This window comes from Gadus chalcogrammus, chromosome 10 (assembly GCF_026213295.1).
Source record: "Gadus chalcogrammus isolate NIFS_2021 chromosome 10, NIFS_Gcha_1.0, whole genome shotgun sequence".
NCBI lineage: Eukaryota > Metazoa > Chordata > Actinopteri > Gadiformes > Gadidae > Gadus > Gadus chalcogrammus.
This window is the reverse complement of record NC_079421.1, coordinates 833,994-854,717: the sequence shown is the minus strand read 5'-3', so window position 1 is coordinate 854,717 and position 20,724 is coordinate 833,994. Positions and strand designations below refer to the sequence as shown.

Here is a 20,724-nt window from a genome sequence, read left to right as displayed (position 1 = left end):
GAGAGAGAGAGAGAGAGAGAGAGAGAGAGAGAGAGAGAGAGAGAGAGAGAGAGAGAGAGAGAGAGAGAGAGAGAGAGAGAGAGAGAGAGAATCATTTGGGAAAGAACAATCATTTTAAGAGCTTGAATCGGAGACGGACAGACAGAGCGATCACAAATCAAAAGTCAGATGAAAGGGCGACTCTGAGAGGGAGAGCGGGCTCCATCATAACCGCATCTCTAACCTGCTCTATTGGCGGTGTGTGGGACGCGGCCAGAGGTTGAGAGCATGGGCTGATGAAATCCACACCAGCCTTCCCTTGCAGCTGTGCAAGAGGGTGTGTGTGTGTGTGTGTGTGTGTGTGTGTGTGTGTGTGTGTGTGTGTGTGTGTGTGTGTGTGTGTGTGTGTGTGTGTGTGTGTGTGTGTGTGTGTGTGTGTGTGTGTGTGTGTGTGTGTGCAGGTGCCTCTTGTCCCGCTGCATGCACAATCTCAAAAGTTCCAGTCAGAGTTATTAAAAGTAGTTTCATTAAAATTGAGAATCTCTCTCTCTCAGCCTCTGTTACCATGGTCACTGGCCTCACGTTCCGTCTCAGTGGGCGACACATTGGGCCTAAATTAGGTCCTCTGGGTTTTTATCCTGCATACCAACCAGCGGTCCCGTTGCTGGTTCACTGTGTGTGTGTGTGTGTGTGTGTGTGTGTGTGTGTGTGTGTGTGTGTGTGTGTGTGTGTGTGTGTGTGTGTGTGTGTGTGTGTGTGTGTGTGTGTGTGTGTGTGTGTGTGTGTGTGTGTGTGTGTGTGCATGTGTGTGTTTCAATCCTCTGAAGATTTGGGTTTTGTTCACAAAACCACTGATATGTTAGAACACAATCAACCGCTTAAATCAATTAGACACTAATGTCTATTTATATTTACTTAATCCCGCCATTTAATCAATTAGGCACTAATGGGCAGTCCTATTGCTCAGATAACAACCCTTTAAAGGACTAGAACTTCCAAAAAATAATCTACGATGGGCTATTTTTCTTATTTGACATAGCCCTTGATCATTTCATAAAAACAAAGGCTATTCTTCTGATCCTCCCTCTCCTGTCGGCCAGACTCGAGTCTTTTGCGAGCCAAATATAGTGCACATGATGTCCAGATGTTTGTGTGGATTGAGCTAGTTTGCTTTGGCTCTGCTGGCTCGCAGCCTGGTTATAGTTCTCTATTGGATGGCCGCTCTAGCGACGCCGTGGGTCTCCACATCCCCACAGCGGATGTGCACCTACGTGATCGATTCTCCGGGATACCTTTTGATCGATAAGACGAGCAGGTTCCCATGGATCTATTTCTGCCTACTCTCAGAATCATGTTGTTGCGCCGGAACCATCAACGCACGTAAAGACCCACAGCAACTCGACACAACACATTACAGTTCCACCTTCACCGGGATGTGGTTAGCTGCTTGCTGTGATGCTGTTAGCTCAGCGCGGCGCCGCTAGCTTAGTTGCAATTGAGTTTCCGCTTGGGACCAGAATGCAAAACATTGTATTGAAGCCGAGGGACTGAAGCATGTACAGAGGTTGTTTTCTTTTAATTGTATTTCTCGTAAAATGCTTTTACTTCGGGTACTTTCTTTGGGGGGCCCAATAGTGGGTTATTGACGCGTCGCAGTTAATAGCGCTTCAAAATCCAATTTACTGCATTGTAAGGAGATGAACCCTCTCCATTTTCCGTGCAATAGGCACAGAGAATATACAAGAGTTGAGGAGAATTTCACCTCCTCCTCCTCATCTTCTTTCTTCGCCCTCCTCTTCCTTCCCCTCCTCCCCTGTCTCCTTCTATTCCACTTACCTTTCTTCTCCTCTCCTCTCTCCTCCTGTCTGGTCCTCTCTCCCCGCCTCTCCAACACGTTTGCATAATGGTGGATGCTAAGGTGGGGTGTTTGTCTGACGGATTAGGTCTTGGTCAATACGTGCGTAGAGAGAGTCAACACACGCCGCCACGGCACAACGCTGTGGGAGACATCACACCCTCTCACTAGCTGTCTTTCAGCTCCACTGTCCCCATTAATCCTCCAGTACATATTGAACATTGTGTTTGCTCTTGGCTTCAGACCACATCCCCCCTGTCCCCTGGCTGTTTGTACAGCACTGTATGTCCACACATAGATTGAATTGGGCTCTTGTGGCTTTCAGTAGGTTCCAGAGGAAGACAACGATGATGTTGGACTCCTGTTGTGAGAACTAGAGATTACCTTCTGTGTTGTCTAATCTCCACAAACACGCAGACTGACAGGAGACTTTCAGAGACAAAGTAACGGCCTTTACCGAGAGAAAATATGGGTTGAGGGAGAGACAGAGGTGGTCTCTTTCCCTTGAGTTGGTGTCGCTCGCGAGAAGGATGCTAACCTTGTCTTCCCTCTGCAACTCATGTTGAGTCTTCGTCAACTTAGTTTTATTTTGTCTCCGGTCGTGTTCCCTCACTCTGTCAGTTGTCAGTGATCACTCTATAGGAGATCAATTTGAAAAGGTTTCACTATTTATTTCGGAAATAGATGTATCCCTAGGTTAAACAGGGAGATCATGTGAGCATTTGCGAGCAATTGAGAATCCTGTTTTTAGATTGAGGCCTGAGGCCTCTGTCATTTGATTGGTTCAGAAACCAAGATATCATTCAAGAGATGAGTCTGCCCTGGTTGCTTTTTGAGACGTGCGTGTGTGAGTGTCTGTGTCTGTGTCTGTGTGTGTGTCTGTGTGTGTGTCTGTTTGTGCAGGAGTGTGTGGATGGCACACACGTTTGTCTCCAACTGCTCAGCTAATCAATTTGTCAACCCAATTATTATCTGAAATGCTTTTTCTGATCATTGTGTGAGCGTGTCAGCATGCGCTGCTACTAACAAGCTCGTGCAATTCAGAAGAGTCCAATAATTATTTCCATGGCTGTGTAAAGGAAGCTGTGAAACACAGGGACTTTTATTAAAACACTTGGTGTTTATATGACTGTGTGGTAACGATCTGGTTCTGTTCAACTCAATCAGAGCTGTAAGCTCTGTGAACTGGCACAGCCTGGTTCCAAAACACATGTTGATGATGTGTGATGCTGGCTCTGTGTGTGTGTGTGTGTGTGTGTGTGTGTGTGTGTGTGTGTGTGTGTGTGTGTGTGTGTGTGTGTGTGTGTGTGTGTGTGTGTGTGTGTGTGTGTGTGTGTGTGTGTGTGTGTGTGTGTGTGTGTGTGTGTGTGTGTGTGTGTGTGTGAGCCTATTAGTGACTTTTGTTTGGGGTGATATCTTCCATTTCCGTGCTTCTGAGCAGAAAGCTTGCACTTGAACCAACCTGAACTGCCAGTCTGGTCAAACTATACCGTTAAGAGCATGGCGTTAAACTTGCAAGGGTTAAGGGTTTGATTCCCACAGGGGGGAGTCCTCCCACACTAAGAAATATGCACTTGAATGTCGTAACACGCTGGATAATGGCGTTCAGGGAAATCGTATTAGGCTCTGCTGAGTGATTCTTTTCTCTGCTCCCGCTCCTGTTCCAACAGATGGCGGACCAAGCAGAACCTGGACTACTGCTTCCTCATGATGTACGCCCAGACCAAAGGAACATACTATGTGCAGGTAGACCCCCCACCACACAGGCCCTACGACCAAACAATCCACAACTATAAAGAACGCCAAGCGCTTGCCTCTATACCACTGTAGTCCGGAATCCACTCAAACCTGGAAGCTCCTGTTTTATTGGCTCTGGTGTATGCGTCTGCCCCGTGCTCCCCACCTGCTCAGACAGGTATCCAGCAGACCTGGCCTGCGGTCGGGCCAATCACAACTGTTTATCTAATATATGGGGCCAGTTTGAGGACTCTTCATGTTTCACACGTTTCGGGGCTCTGATTGGTTGTAGGTCTATCCAATTACATCCGGAGGCTTTTTTTTGGCGTTTGGTCGTTGATAACGATGCTCAGCAAATCAGACACGAAATGAGATGTTGTAGACAAATACGCAGTTGCGAATTGGTCTGTAATGTCAGGCTCCATCTACTGCATGCTATACTGCATACTATACTGCATACTATACTGCATACTATACTGCATGCTATTTCCACCATCTGGGGGGGAGAAGTTTATCTTGTTGCCTGAATATTTTCATTATCATTTAAAGTCCTTAACCTATTGTGTGTTTTGGGAGGGGAAAAAAGTACTCACTTCTGCTGGCTTCTGTCACCTCAGCCACTGGGACAGCTGCTTACAGTGCTGATATTATTCCACAATAAGCAGCTCTGATGGGGCTATCAGGTCCATGCCCCCCGTGTACTGAACCGATAGGAGGGGGGGATGGCGGACTCCAACGCAGTGCTTTCCTAACGGAGCTAACCGGGCTCTCTGAGGCGTTGTGAAGCAGCTCTCCCTGCCTCTGACAGGAACATAGAGTCGGATTCTCTTTTGACATCGCGGTCGCATCCGACCGGGACGGAGGTGTCTTAGTTCCTGTAGGAGCGGATGCTGATTGGAGTGGGACATGGTAATGACTGCCAGGCGGAGTCCTCTAAGTGAGAGGAAGTGGATATACACCTGGGCTCTATGAAGCCTGCGTGTGGATCTACTTCCTGTGTCTCCATGAGGACACAGGAAGTTGGTGAAAATGCTGGCAGTCTCATGCCGCCGAGGTCGGCAGATGTAGGGGTTATCTAGGTCTGGCTTGAGATGTTGTTGCTAAGGGTAACAAGAGCACCGACTAGAGAACAGACAAGCACTAGCAAACACACTCCACACACATCTGACACTCTCTGACAACACCTTTCTCTCTCTCACACGCTCACACACACACACACACACACACACACACACACACACACACACACACACACACACACACACACACACACACACACACACACACACACACACACACACACACACACACACATTCCAGTTCTTGTGTTCCCTCTGTTTCTTTTCTCTGTTCCTGCCGTCGGTCCTGCCACACAGCGATCTAATATCTGCATTATTTCATTAGCTTGGCTGTAATTTTATTTACCCCAGATTGCAGCCTACAGTCGCACTAATAGGAAGAACCATTATGGCTTCACTTTAAATCGCCTTCCACTCTGAATGGTATTTACTGCCCAATAGGGTTCAATTACGGAGCAGTTTGGACCATATGTTGGCAATCACACAACCCCACCGCTGCAAATTACAACTACTAGTGTCTAATTAGGGTTAAAAGCAGATGTATTGCATTGTCACACACCTAATACACACCCTTGTTCACACACACTTACAGACATTTATTAAGAGGCCAATAAATCTTGAGTACGTTTTCACTGGTTCCCTCATCTCCTCTGCTCTTTATTTCTCTGGTTCTCTCCTCCTGCATCCTTCTCTCCTCCCTCCTCTTCTCTACCCTCCTCTGTTGTTATATGCTCTCCTCTTCCCTGCCTCCTCTCCCCTCCTCTCTCCTCCCCTCCCTCCTCTCCCCTCCTCCCCTCCTCTCCTCTCCCCACCTCCCCTCCCCTCCTCTCCCCTCTCCTCCCCTCCCCTCCCCTCCCTCCCCCCCTCTCCTCCCCTCCTCTCCTCTCCCCTCCCCTCCCCTCCCCTCCCCTCCCCTCCCCTCCTCTCCTCTCCCCCCCTCCCCTCCCCTCCTCTCCTCTCCTCCCCTCCTCTCCTCTCCTCCCCTCCTCTCCTCCCCTCCTCTCCTCCCCTCCTCTCCTCCCCTCCTCTCCTCTCCCCACGTCCCCTCCCCTCTCCTCCCCTCCTCTCCTCTCCCCTCCCCCCTCCCCTCCCCTCCCCTCCCCTCCCCTCCCCTCCCCTCCTCTCCCCTCCCCCCCCCTCCTCCCCTCCCCCCCCCTCCTCCCCTCCCCTCCCCTCCCTCCTCTCCCCACCTCCTCCTCCCCTCCCCTCCCCTCCCCTCCCCTCCCCTCCCCTCCCCTCCCTCCTCTCCCCACCTCCCCTCCTCTCCTCCCCTCCCCTCTCCTCCTCTCCCCCCCTCCCCTCCCACCCCCCCTCCTATCTCCTTCTGTGGTTCTCCCTCCCAGCTGGAGGATGACATCGTGGCCCGGCCCAACTACTTCACCACCATGAAGAACTTTGCCCTCCAGCAGCCCCTAGAGGACTGGATGATCCTGGAGTTCTCCCAGCTGGGCTTCATCGGTGAGAGCAACGCACCTAACCCCTTTAACGAGGATAACCATGCAGCGATCCGGGCATGTTCCTTCACCCAAATGCCAAGGCTAACCAACTCACCTAGCATAGCATGTAGCCTAGCCACAAGCTAGATAAGGATCACCAACACAGCTGGATTAGCATGTAGCATATAATAGGATAACCGTTACACATAGCCTAGCATTTAGCCTAGCCATGAGACAATGTAAACCAAAGCACCTAGCTTAGCAGCAACACTACAAGGTTAGCCAACCCACCCAGTTTAGCATGTAACCATCAACGCGACAAGGTTAACCAACATACCTAGCTTAGCATGTAGCCTATCCAAAATACAAGGTTAACCAACACACCTAGCTTAGCATGTCGCTAAGCCACAAGAGGAGAATAACCAATTCATCGAGCCTCAATACACAACACCTTTATCTGAATTCCCTGTCGGTGCTTTGGATAAAAAATGTATCCTAAATAACTAAATAATAGCCAAATATATGTAAACTGCATTAAGTTTGAGTTGTGAGAATGGTTTGGCAGCGGGGTTCCATCCGATGGACTACTTTGGCGACATCCATTGATATCTAGAACTTGGTGAATTACAAATGTTAACTCTCTGTTAACTCTGCTGATTCTTAACTGCAGACTGGCTGGTTCAGTGACTCAAAAGGCCACCTTTAGTGAACTTAATCCACCAATTAATTAAAGTGCCAGCCCTTCTGTTTGACCTTGCTCTCCAATTATACTCCATACCAATCGATTGCTTTTATCCATTCAGTGGACGAGCAGCCATGGGGGAAACCCGGCTCGCTGATGTGCAACAAGAACATGGATTATTCTTGTTCTCAGGAACTTCTGAAAGAGATTAGAATTCGGTCTACCGAAAGGTGTATTAAGGATAACTTCTAGTTCTCTTAACAGAATTAGACATTCCCAGAGTGTAAAAAATATAAGAGCTGAATAAGTAATGAATGTATTTTTCTCCAAGTTATAACTTTTGAGTTGCTAATAAGCAAACAGACTATCGCTCTAGTGACTGCAGATAACCTTCTGAACCGGAAACTGAAACCAATTAGATTAAGCAACCGAAATAACCATAGCAATGTATTTTAACATTTTACTCTGCTGACGTCTGTGCCCCTGCCTTAGGGCAAGATGATCTTCGGTCCCGCAAAGTAAAACTAAGCAGCTTTGTGCGCCGAGTCACCAGTCGCACCACATCGGGACGATCTCTGGCAATCGGCCGAGACCCGACTCTGAGAGATTCACCACACGGGTAGTGTGGTGAATCTCTCATGTCCTCGTTGATCTGGACGAGGTTCTCCGTGTCTGCCTGGCCGGGGTTGATGGTGGGGCTGGGGATGGTGGTGGATGTGGTGGTGGCCTCGGGGGGAACTGGCTTCGACAGCACACAGGGGCCAGGCCTTGCAGCTGCGGGGAGCCGGTTGGGTTTAGAGGGCCACAGCGAAGCCACTGTGTCTGCGCATCCCGAGATCCCCGAGGGCTCGTCTGGGTCTCAGCGTGAACACACACCAGTCTCTGAACCCCTCGTCTGGGTCTCAGCGTGAACACACACCAGTCTCTGAACCCCTCGTCTGGGTCTCAGCGTGAACACACACCAGTCTCTGACCCCTCGTCTGGGTCGCAGCGTGAACACACACCAGTCTCTGACCCCTCGTCTGGGTCTCAGCGTGAACACACACCAGTCTCTGAACCCCTCGTCTGGGTCTCAGAGTGAACACACACCAGTCTCTTAACCCCTCGTCTGGGTCTCAGCGTGAACACACACCAGTCTCTGAACCCCTCGTCTGGGTCTCAGCGTGAACACACACCAGTCTCTGAACCCCTCGTCTGGGTCTCAGCGTGAACACACACCAGTCTCTGAACCCCTCGTCTGGGTCTCAGCGTGAACACACACCAGTCTCTGAACCCCTCGTCTGGGTCTCAGCGTGAACACACACCAGTCTCTGAACCCCTCGTCTGGGTCTCAGCGTGAACACACACCAGTCTCTGAACCCCTCGTCTGGGTCTCAGCGTGAACACACACCAGTCTCTGAACCCCTCGTCTGGGTCTCAGCGTGAACACACACCAGTCTCTGAACCCCTCGTCTGGGTCTCAGGGTGAACACACACCAGTCTCTGGACCCCTCGTCTGGGTCTCAGCGTGAACACACACCAGTCTCTGGACCCCTCGTCTGGGTCTCAGCGTGAACACACACCAGTCTCTGGACCCCTCGTCTGGGTCTCAGCGTGAACACACACCAGTCTCTGGACCCCTCGTCTGGGTCTCAGCGTGAACACACACCAGTCTCTGAACCCCTCGTCTGGGTCTCAGCGTGAACACACACCAGTCTCTGGACCCCTCGTCTGGGTCTCAGCGTGAACACACACCAGTCTCTGGACCCCTCGTCTGGGTCTCAGCGTGAACACACACCAGTCTCTGGACCCCTCGTCTGGGTCTCAGCGTGAACCAGTCTCTGCTCTTGGGCTGGGACCGGTTACGCTTCCAGATTATCGTTCTCTTGGTGTGTGTGTGTGTGTGTGTGTGTGTGTGTGTGTGTGTGTGTGTGTGTGTGTGTGTGTGTGTGTGTGTGTGTGTGTGTGTGTGTGTGTGTGTGTGTGTGTGTGTGTGTGTGTGTGTGTGTGTGTGTGTGTGATATTTCTTTCTGACTGTTGTTATAGGTCAACTAGTAAATTGTTGTGTATAAGAAACACACACTCGTTCTGACTAGAACCCACACACACACACACACACACACACACACACACACACACACACACACACACACACACACACACACACACACACACACACACACACACACACACCCTTGTTAAGCCATCAGCTCATCATGAGACCCAGAGTCGTGGCTCCTGGGCTCATTAGCCCGTGAAACCAGCTCAGCCATACACTCACACACTATATGTTCATAGAGAGGAGGTGTGTGTGTGGTCTTGTGACTAACTTAAACTTGTCTGTGTGTGTTTTGGTTTTTAATTTTCCTGGGTTTGTTTGTGTGTGTATTCAAGTTTTGTTTTGTGGGCAAAAAAGCTTTGGCAGTATGTATTTTCTTTTGTGTGAATAATAATAGTTTTCTCCAATGTATTTTTGTGCGATCTTGTACATGTACCTACATATACACGCAGTACATACATCCAGAGTATTGGACTGTCTGATTAATACTACTTTTACCATGTAATTCTACCAAGCATGTGTGTGTTTGTGTGCCTATATGTATGTGTCTGTGTGTGTGTGTTAGTGTGTGCATGCTTACCTGTGCACATGCAGATTCCTGTTTGCCACAATGTCTTTGTACCACGTGAGATCTAGGATTTAGAGGATTTAGACGCGTGTTTGGTTGAGATTCTAAAGTCTTATGGGAACCCTCAAACCTCGTGGGAACAAGGGTACTGAGGGCTGTCGGTTTGGTCAGAAGGCAGCTCTACAGGAACGTTCAGAAGAGACACAGGCCGCTATTCATCCGCTTATCTGCTAATGTCAGATAGTGCATGTTCAAATATCTGACTTGCGTTCTCCTCCCCAGTTCTTTCTTCTTCTCTTTAATATTCAACCCATCATGTGGAGATATATTATATATCTTAACTAGTCATCATAATGAGTTAATAAGTACACACAATCCAAGCCACGATATAAACCAACAATATTCAATTATCACTATTCCTTACATCAGTGTGAAGTGAAGACAATGTAAACAAATCATCATATGAATAATGAATGCAAGTAAGACATGCATTAGATATGGATGAGATGGATGAGAATAGAGTATTATTGCTTTATGTTCTTTTTCGTTTCACTATCTTTCGTTTTCCTGAGACAGATTCTCATAGAAAACCCCCACTCCATAGTCTCTCTCTCTCTCTCTCTCTCTCTCTCTCTCTCTCTCTCTCTCTCTCTCTCTCTCTCTCTCTCTCTCTCTCTCTCTCTCATGTACCCATCTGTCTGCCTTACTCATTTTCACACGCATAAAATACACAGCATCACTTTCTGTCCCAAGACCTTTTGCTTCTCCACTCTAATAGGTTTCTGAGTAAACCCATCGTGCAAGAAATTCTCTCGCTCTCTCTCCCCCATCTTCTTCTACCTCTCTCTATCTCTCGCTCTCTGGATCTACCATAGCAGTCTCGGAGAAGACCCTCATTAGAGGAGACATCGAAGGAATGCTTCCATGGAAACTGTCCACTAATCATATTCAACGATCCGACCCTGAATACCTGGGAGGAAGTTAGATAAATACAATAATATAAAGATATATATCAGCTGTATATTTGTCAGGAAAGAGGGGTCGATAGTAGAGAGCTCTGTTTTCAAAGTAGTTGAAAAAAAACGAGTTGTTTCAGGGGGGAGTCTCCGATAGGAAGATGGGGTTTATTTTTAAGGGTAGAGGGGTTGATATGAAGGTATGGGGGTATTCTTTCAGGATAGAGGGGTAGATATGAAGGTATGGGGGTATTCTTTCAGGATAGAGGGGTAGATATGAAGGTATGGGGGTATTCTTTCAGGATAGAGGGGTAGATATGAAGGTATGGGGGTATTCTTTCAGGATAGAGGGGTAGATATGAAGGTATGGGGGTATTCTTTCAGGATAGAGGGGTAGATATGAAGGTATGGGGGTATTCTTTCAGGGTAGAGGGGTAGATATGAAGGTATGGGGGTATTCTTTAAGGATAGAGGGGTAGATATGAAGGTATGGGGGTATTCTTTCAGGATAGAGGGGTTGATATGAAGGTATGGGGGTATTCTTTCAGGATAGAGGGGTAGATATGAAGGTATGGGGGTATTCTTTCAGGATAGAGGGGCAGATATGAAGGTATGGGGGTATTCTTTCAGGATAGAGGGGTTGATATGAAGGTATGGGGGTATTCTTTCAGGATAGAGGGGTTGATATGAAGGTATGGGGGTATTCTTTCAGGATAGAGGGGTAGATATGAAGGTATGGGGGTATTCTTTCAGGGTAGAGGGGTTGATATGAAGGTATGGGGGTATTCTTTAAGGATAGAGGGGCAGATATGAAGGTATGGGGGTATTCTTTCAGGATAGAGGGGTAGATATGAAGGTATGGGGGTATTCTTTCAGGATAGAGGGGTAGATATGAAGGTATGGGGGTATTCTTTCAGGATAGAGGGGTAGATATGAAGGTATGGGGGTATTCTTTCAGGATAGAGGGGTAGATATGAAGGTATGGGGGTATTCTTTCAGGATAGAGGGGTAGATATGAAGGTATGGGGGTATTCTTTAAGGGTAGAGGGGTTGATATGAAGGTATGGGGGTATTCTTTCAGGATAGAGGGGTAGATATGAAGGTATGGGGGTATTCTTTCAGGATAGAGGGGTAGATATGAAGGTATGGGGGTATTCTTTCAGGATAGAGGGGTAGATATGAAGGTATGGGGGTATTCTTTCAGGATAGAGGGGTAGATATGAAGGTATGGGGGTATTCTTTAAGGGTAGAGGGGTAGATATGAAGGTATGGGGGTATTCTTTCAGGATAGAGGGGTAGATATGAAGGTATGGGGGTATTCTTTAAGGGTAGAGGGGTTGATATGAAGGTATGGGGGTATTCTTTCAGGATAGAGGGGTAGATATGAAGGTATGGGGGTATTCTTTCAGGATAGAGGGGTAAATATGAAGGTATGGGGGTATTCTTTAAGGGTAGAGGGGTAGATATGAAGGTATGGGGGTATTCTTTCAGGATAGAGGGGTTATTCTTTCTGGGTAGACGGGCAGATATCAAGGTATTTATTCAGGGTAGATATGAAGGTATAGGGGTATTGTTTCAGGTTTTTTTTGTCAGAAGCTGATGCGCCAGATGGTTTGCTATACAGAGCCATCTGGGAAGCCATCGTTCAAAACTGTTTGGAGAGGGGCAGGTTTATTGGCAGGCGATTGGAGGAACCATCTATCAAGGGATAACACCGTCTGTCACATATCACGCAGTCAACGTAGAACCCTGTAGGTCTGAACCACTGTGGTTAGGCGAGAAGCAAATACCTTGAGGCCCAGCATAGCTACTGTACTATAGTTCAGGGGAGAGGTTTCTTCAGAGTAGTGGGTCAGGGTGGGAGGGGGGGGGAGTTCAGAGTAGTGGGGTATTTGTCAGGGTGGGAGGGGGGGGGAGTTCAGAGTAGTGGGGTATTTGTCAGGGTGGGGGGGGGGGGGGGGAGTTCAGAGTAGTGGGGTATTTGTCAGGGTGGGAGGGGGGGGGAGTTCAGTGTAGTGGGGTATTTGTCAGGGTGGGGGGGGAGTTCAGAGTAGTGGGGTATTTGTCAGGGTGGGGGGGGGGGGGGGAGTTCAGAGTAGTGGGGTATTTGTCAGGGTGGGAGGGGGGGGGGTTCAGAGTAGTGGGGTATTTGTCAGGGTGGGGGGGGGGGGGAGTTCAGAGTAGTGGGGTATTTGTCAGGGTGGAGGGGGGGGGGAGTTCAGAGTAGTGGGGTATTTGTCAAGGTGGGAGGGGGGGGGGTTCAGAGTAGTGGGGTATTTGTCAAGGTGGGAGGGGGGGGGGTTCAGAGTAGTGGGGTATTTGTCAAGGTGGAGGGGTTGATATCAGGGTAGAAAGGAATTTTTCAGGGCAGTGGGTTTTTGTCTGGGCAGCTGCCAGTTACTGAGCTTTTAAAGCAGCGCGGATTAGAGTGAGTTATCAGCCCGGGATTAGCTGGCTGTGTTTCTGCTTCACTTATTGTTTGTTTTTCTCCTAGCAATTAAATATCTAACAGGGATTTATCGATCAAACCTAATGTAGTAGAATAAGGCAATACATAATAGTCATGTTTCATTGCTCCCGGAGAGAGGGCAGAGATTGTATAAAAATGAGGGCTGTCAAATTAACCAATGTTTGTGTGTGTATGTGTTCGTGTGTATGAGCTTGTGTGTGTGTGTATGAGCGTGCGTGTGTGTGTGTCTGTGTGCGCGCGTGCAATGTTTGTAATATCAATACATCTTTGAACTGAACCCGATTGAGCGGTGAAGCCTGAGGCCTCTGTGCTTTGGTTGTCCTCCTTCATCTGGGAAACCTTTCATGAAATAGTCCCAATTTAATCCCAGCCCGTCCAGTTAACCCAACATTTAGTTCCTTTAGACACTAGGAACCGCCCAGTAAACCCACAAGTGTACTAATGGAGTATGCCTACGTTTTTTCGTCTCAATTTAAACAGATGGCCCGTTCTGTCTGCAGGGGTTTTTAAACGTTGTTTACAGCCAGCACAGCTCTGCTACCACAGGGTTTAATATGACCGCCAGCGGAAGGTCAAACCAGCACGCGCTGTGGTGGAAACTTTCTGTTGAACTCACAGTGGAAACATAGATGGTGACGGCCAGCACAGCGCAGTCCAAACACTTCTCAATCTGAATCTGTGTCTCCTCTTTCCCCAGGTAAGATGTTCAAGTCGATAGACCTGTCGCTCATCGTGGAGTTCATGTTGATGTTCTACAAAGACAAGCCCATCGATTGGCTGCTGGATCACATCATGTGGGTCAAGGTGTGCAATCCAGAGAAGGACGCGGTGAGTTTCAGTCACCTTCGGATGTGCACATGTGATCCAACCCCCACCCTGCTACCTTACCTTGAAAGCTATGAAGGCGATGTTTTCAGATTTATAATGCTCTGGCGCTGTCAGAAGTTTATCGGAAGTTAGAAATAGCAGGTGACACTCATTGAAGGATGTGAAGCAACACTGCTCCTATAGCTCCATGGTCTCCTAGCAACAGCCACATCATATCACAGAGAGAAAAAAAACAAAGCTTTCGATAATATCCCATCTAAAGCGTTCAGCAAACCTCATGCCGAAAAATCCGTTTGGCGAGATGCGGATGACAGCAATGCAAACATTGTGTGTGACTATCAGGAAGAGCAAGGAGGGCGTGATTTATTTGTATCTGAAGTTTCTTTTGAAGTATGCTGACCGCTTTAGAAAGACAATTTACGAGTACCAAGGAATCACAATACAGTCTACTAGAGCTTTATGTACTGTCTCGGTTTTCATTAGACTTTTTGGTGACTAGACAGCAGAAAGGATTAACATACTTAACATGCTGTCATTGTTGTGCACTCTTGGTGTGGTCGTCCTCTTTAAAAATAGAGTAGAGTTGTATATATATTTATATTCTGTTTTATCATTTGTCATGCTTTCACCGCTGTTATGTTGTAGTGTGCTCTTGTTCCCACACACTATACTCAAGTGGGCCTGAGACTTAGTTACAAAACACACTCTACAATTTATGAACTGTACAATCGACATATTCCTTCCCTTCTCACTTACCCTCTAGGCCCAAATACTATTTCATGTAAAATATATACAATACAACTAATTATACTCCCAAACCATCACCTCTCACTCTCACCTCTCTCTCTCGCTCTCTCTAACAGAAACATTGTGACAGACAGAAGGCCAACCTGAGGATTCGGTTCAAACCATCTCTGTTCCAGCATGTAGGCACCCATTCCTCCCTCGCTGGGAAGATCCAGAAACTCAAGGTACACCTGTGTGTGTGTGTGTGTGTGTGTGTGTGTGTGTGTGTGTGTGTGTGTGTGTGTGTGTGTGTGTGTGTGTGTGTGTGTGTGTGTGTCTGTGTGTGTGTGTGTGTGTGTGTGTGTGTGTGTGTGTGTGTGTGTGTGTGTGTGTGTGTGTGTGTGTGTGTGTGTGTCCTTCCCCAATCAAACCTTCATGTGTTGATGTTATAAGTCACCAATAATCATTACAAAAAGTATACTAATGTCTTCAAGCTACTGGTGATTAGCAGTAAACACTGTACTTTAGAGTGTTTACTGCTAATACAATGATTGAATTAGGCAGCTCCTAGGGACGAAGAGTGTATACAGTACACACAGTATATAGAGGCAGTCACAGTACACTAACCATCATTTCAGCCGGCATTGCTTTCCGCTGCAGAAGTTAAGTATTTTTGTGTGCTGAAGATGTCTTGCTAGTTGTGGTTTTGTCTGCATATTCGAGTCTATCATTTCAACAATGTATTGACAACGTTTTCGATGAGACGTCGATATGTAGTGGGGGAGCTTGCAGGTTGTGTTGAAAGAAAACAGGAATAGTCCTGGGTTCGTCTCTACCGCCTCAAGAGAAGTAGTGTAGTAAGTAAAGTTTCCAAACTGCAAGGCATGTGTTCATCTCAGCCGGTACGGGTTTCATCTGATTCCCATCAGAAGTCCGTCCAGCAGTGTGCGTCCAGAGGCTGTCAGCTTAATGCCTCTGTTCTCTGTGTTAAGAGCTATCGCCACGCCGACCCGCACCGCACGACCCCATCAATTAAGTATTGATCTCTCTGAACCCCTGCTCAGCACTTTGTGGATGGGATTGAACCCCGGGTACCGCACTAGCTAAGTACACTGAGCGGTTCCACTGGTCCAGGAGCCGTACCAGTCCATAGGAAATAAAGACAAGAAAGCTGTAGATTCTTGCTATTTTGTCACTCTGCAGATGCTTTTATTCAGAGCAACTCAATGTGTCATGTCATGAGGAGCAGGTAGGGATAGGGCCTTCTAGCCAAGGATTCCAGGTAGACCTGGAATCGTTCCAGGTAAACCTGAGCATCAAACGCTCCCGCCGTTGGGATATCCTGTCCCCCGTTTTGTTTCCGATTTTCGTCAGCAGAAGCAGAACCACTCAATGTCCCATCCCAACGAAATGTATCACGTAGTTCAAGCCATCTTAAAACCTGCTCTCCGGCTCGCCCTCCTCCACACCCTGACCCTTCACCCTGACCCTTCACCCTGACCCTCACCCTGACCCTTCACCCTGACCCTCACCCTGACCCTTCACCCTGACCCTTCACCCTGACCCTTCACCCTGACCCTTCACCCTGACCCTTCACCTTGACCCTTCACCCTGACCCTTCACCCTGACCCTCAACCTGACCCTTCACCCTGACCCTTCACCCTGACCCTTCACCCTGACCCTTCACCCTGACCCTTCACCTTGACCCTTCACCCTGACCCTTCACCCTGACCCTTCACCCTGACCCTTCACCCTGACCCTTCACCCTGACCCTTCACCCTGACCCTCAACCTGACCCTTCACCCTGACCCTTCACCCTGACCCTTCACCTTGACCCTTCACCCTGACCCTTCACCCTGACCCTTCACCCTGACCCTTCACCCTGACCCTTCACCCTGACCCTTCACCCTGACCCTTCACCCTGACCCTTCACCCTGACCCTTCACCCTGACCCTTCACCCTGACCCTTCACCTTGACCCTTCACCCTGACCCTTCACCCTGACCCTTCACCCTGACCCTTCACCCTGACCCTTCACCCTGACCCTCAACCTGACCCTTCACCTTGACCCTTCACCCTGACCCTTCACCCTGACCCTTCACCCTGACCCTCAACCTGACCCTTCACCCTGACCCTTCACCCTGACCCTTCACCTTGACCCTTCACCCTGACCCTTCACCCTGACCCTCACCCTGACCCTTCACCCTGACCCTTCACCCTGACCCTTTACCTTGACCCTTCACCCTGACCCTTCACCCTGACCCTTCACCCTGACCCTTCACCCTGACCCTCAACCTGGTTCCAGGACAAGGACTTTGGGAAGCAGACCCTCCACAAAGGCCACGCTAACCCACTGGCGGAGGTGACCACCAGCCTGAAGACCTACCAGCACTTCACCCTGGAGAAGGCCTACCTGGGAGAGGACTTCTTCTGGGCCTTCACCCCTGTGGCCGGGGACTTCATCCGCATGCGCTTCTTCACCCCCGTCCGCATCGAGAAGTGGGTAATGGGTCGGGTGTTTTGGGGGGGTGTGTGTGTGTGTGTGTGTGTGTGTGTGTGTGTGTGTGTGTGTGTGTGTGTGTGTGTGTGTGTGTGTGTGTGTGTGTGTGTGTGTGTGTGTGTGTGTGTGGGGCTGTGTACCATGTTTTTTGTAGCGTGTGTACCGAGTGTGTCTGTGTGTGTATTTTGGGGAATTATATTAGTTTATATTGAAACTGCTGATTCAGCAGAATGGTTGACCTAGTTTGGCTGAGCTACCAGGAAATGGGACCAATGGCCTCTCTCTCTGTCCCTCTCTGTACGCCACTGTCTCTCTCTCGCTCTCTCTCTCTGTCCCTCTCTGTACGCCACTGTCTCTCTCTCTCTCTCTCTCTCTGTCCCTCTCTGTACGCCACTGTCTCTCTCTCGCTCTCTCTCTCTGTCCCTCTCTGTACGCCACTGTCTCTCTCTCTCTCTCTCTCTCTGTCCCTCTCTGTACGCCACTGTCTCTCTCTCGCTCTCTCTCTCTGTCCCTCTCTGTACGCCACTGTCTCTCTCTCTCTCTCTCTCTCTGTCCCTCTCTGTACGCCACTGTCTCTCTCTCGCTCTCTCTCTCTGTCCCTCTCTGTACGCCACTGTCTCTCTCTCGCTCTCTCTCTCTGTCCCTCTCTGTACGCCACTGTCTCTCTCTCGCTCTCTCTCTCTGTCCCTCTCTGTACGCCACTGTCTCTCTCTCTCTCTCTCTCTGTCCCTCTCTGTACGCCACTGTCTCTCTCTCTCTCTCTCTCTCTGTCCCTCTCTGTACGCCACTGTCTCTCTCTCGCTCTCTCTCTCTGTCCCTCTCTGTACGCCACTGTCTCTCTCTCGCTCTCTCTCTCTGTCCCTCTCTGTACGCCACTGTCTCTCTCTCGCTCTCTCTCTCTGTCCCTCTCTGTACGCCACTGTCTCTCTCTCGCTCTCTCTCTCTGTCCCTCTCTGTACGCCACTGTCTCTCTCTCTCTCTCTCTCTGTCCCTCTCTGTACACCTCTCTCTCTCTCTCTCTCTCTCTCTCTCTCTCTCTCTCTCTCTCTCTCTCTCTGTCCCTCTCTGTACGCCACTGTCTCTCTCTCTCTCTCTCTCTCTCTCTCTCTCTCTCTGTACGGAGCTCTCTCTCTCTCTCGCTCTCTCTCTCTCTCTCTCTCTCTCTCTCTCTCTCTGTCTCTCTCTGTACGCCACTGTCTCTCTCTCTCGCTCTCTCTCTCTCTCTCTCTCTCTCTCTCTCTCTCTCTCTCTCTCTCTCTGTCCCTCTCTGTACGCCACTGTCTCTCTCTCTCGCTCTCTCTCTAGCCCTCTCAAGCGCTCTCTCTCTTTCTCGTCACTCCTCCCTTTCCTCTTTCTCATGAGCCCCAAGTCCAAGGCTAATTTGTATGATTTAATTAAAACATGAAAATGACATCATGATTCAACTAGAGCAGTCAGGGAATAGGGTTCTGTGGACCGTTGGGCCTGCGGTGAACTCTATATGTCACTCACTCCGGCTGTCTCTCTTTTTCTCTCGTTATTTCTCACTTCCTCTGCCAGATATTTCTTTCGGAGTGGGAATATTGAACATCCGGGAGACAAACTCTACAACACGTCGGTGGAGGTGCTGCCATTTGATGTGAGTATCACACAAACACAGACAGGTTTCGCTTTTGAACTCGATGCGTGAAACTGGACCTAGGCCTTTAGCCCTGTAAGCCAGGTGTTGTTGACAGGGATTTGCATGTCAGACAGAGAAGTGAAATGCAAGCTCATGTGGTCACTGGAGAAGCCGGGTAATGCTGGGACTGAGAGTGAGACCCGGTGCATCGTAAGACCAGGGTCCTGTGTCCAGAGAACTGGACCGGAACTGGAGAGGGAGAGGGAGAGGGAGAAGGGTGAGGGAGAGGGAGAGGGAGAGGGAGAAGGGAGAGGGAGAGGGAGAGGGGAGGGAGAGAGGGAGAGGGAGAAGGGAGAGGAGAGGGAGAGGGAGAAAGGAGAGGGAGAAGAGAGGGGGAGGGGGAGAGGGAGAGAGGGAGAAGGGAGAGGGAGAAGGGAGAGGGAGACGGAGAGGGAGAGGGAGAAGGGAGAGGGAGAAGGGAGAAGGGAGAGGGAGGGGGAGAGGGAGGGGGAGAGGGAGAGGGAGAAGGGGTTGGGGTTGGGGTTCCCAGCAGGGCTATTTTTAAAAAGGATCAACTATAACCCCTGCGTTGAATAGCCGGATTATATTCAAGGTGGGTGTCTTGCATTAATGTTTGTGTGTTCTTCCATCAGAACATCCAAGGGGAGAAGGAGGCCTTAAGGGAGGGGACAGAGAAGACTCCAAGGTACCATAGAACAGAAGACGGCTTCATCTGTATCGGTGAGTCATGCTGTTGTTACGACCTGTAGGTCAACAGAGCAGAAACTCTTTCGTGTATTTGACCTGCTCGTACTGGCACACACACATGGTGCAGGGAGGAGAGGACCTATAGCAGACTAGCCAGAGTCCAGTCATATCACTGTGTATATATATAAACAATACCCCCTTCGCCTCCTCCTCCTACTCTCCCGCTTGTTATAATGCAGCCGCTAGCATATGCAAGCTAACCGTAGCCTGTAGCATACTAGCAGTGATGTCATGGTTTTTTTGGGTCAGAGTATGCAGCCCACATTCCTCTGCTTTTGTTTTTTCTCCACCAATTAGTTTGGCTTTCTACAGAACTCTCTCTCTGTTGTTCCTTTACACATAGATTGTACATAACATATCACATTGTTCCAGGTCAAATGCTTCCATTCAGAGAACCAGACATTGGGTCTCTCTCGCTCTCTCTCTCTCTCTCTCGCACGCACGCACGCACGCACGCACGCACGCAAGCACACACACCCACACCCCCACGAATGCATGCAAGCACCTGCACAATTGCTTTCATGAATTGGTCAGGACTTACAGCCTGGCCCCGCCAGACACAATGAATGGCGGTCGGCATTGACTCCCATCCCCTTTGACTTGGATGCGATATGGGGCGGGAAGAGGGTTGTGGGAAGGGGGCTTGAGGGAACGTTGAGTTGACCTTCATTTAATCTTAACGAAATAGCGATTAGTGTAGTGCATTTTAGACTTTCAGTGAGTATAGTCAGCCTCATTGAAATTTCATCTCCTGTTTTTAACTACTTCCATCGATAAGTTGTAAACTCCCCCAAGCAGCCACTCCAGAGGGTGTGGGCTGTTGCCATCCAGTCCTGCATGTCAAGCCTTGTAGCCTTTAGCCATTAGTAGTCCTCTCAAGAACTTCACGCAGACCTGGCATTGTTCTTAAGAGACGTGTAGGTTTTTGTAATTTTGGGATTGTGGTGAGCAGAGTCCGCACGCAGCCGAGATGTTGAGCACCAGTGATCCCGATGTTGCAGATCCTCAGAGCTGTCAAGCTGCATGAAGTCTCGAAAGAAACCCAACACCTGATTCAACCCTCAGCTCCCGCCTTAGTATAATCTCAGAGTGAACTCGGATACTTCCATCATTGCAGAGCAGGTAGGGCTCAGGCCTTGCTCAAGGATTCCTGCCAGGTGACTAACTGGAATATCCTACACGGTACCATTCAGATGGGGGTTGAACACTCTTAGCAACTACACTATCCTCCTGCCAAGGATATGAATCGCGTTTGGTCGTATTGAGCCAAACCGACCATGCTCACTGGCATAGGAATTATTGCGACTGCTGGATACATTGTCTGTGTTGAAATGGTCATCATTGCGTATCAGTATATATTTTGGCTGGTGTGTGTCACTGGCTTATGAAGCTACCTGAACAGTGCTCACATTGAATGTGTGAACCATTGTAACCTCATTGGTTACGCTAGAATTATTCTGTTACACAACGAGGACACGCTGCCAATTCACACATGAAACACAT

The 20,724-nt window shown here is 49.1% G+C and overlaps 1 protein-coding gene across 1 annotated transcript in view; it reads left to right on the top strand.

Moving 5' to 3' along the window:
* Nucleotides 1–20,724, top strand: part of mgat4b (alpha-1,3-mannosyl-glycoprotein 4-beta-N-acetylglucosaminyltransferase B) — a 44,523-nt gene that overhangs the window by 9,902 nt on the left and 13,897 nt on the right. The window contains exons 3-9 of the mRNA XM_056601117.1: nucleotides 3,458–3,580; nucleotides 5,994–6,108; nucleotides 13,498–13,628; nucleotides 14,492–14,599; nucleotides 16,659–16,852; nucleotides 18,393–18,471; nucleotides 19,107–19,194. Coding sequence (XP_056457092.1) covers nucleotides 3,458–3,580; nucleotides 5,994–6,108; nucleotides 13,498–13,628; nucleotides 14,492–14,599; nucleotides 16,659–16,852; nucleotides 18,393–18,471; nucleotides 19,107–19,194 — 838 coding nt within the window. The remainder of the gene's footprint in view (nucleotides 1–3,457; nucleotides 3,581–5,993; nucleotides 6,109–13,497; nucleotides 13,629–14,491; nucleotides 14,600–16,658; nucleotides 16,853–18,392; nucleotides 18,472–19,106; nucleotides 19,195–20,724) is intronic.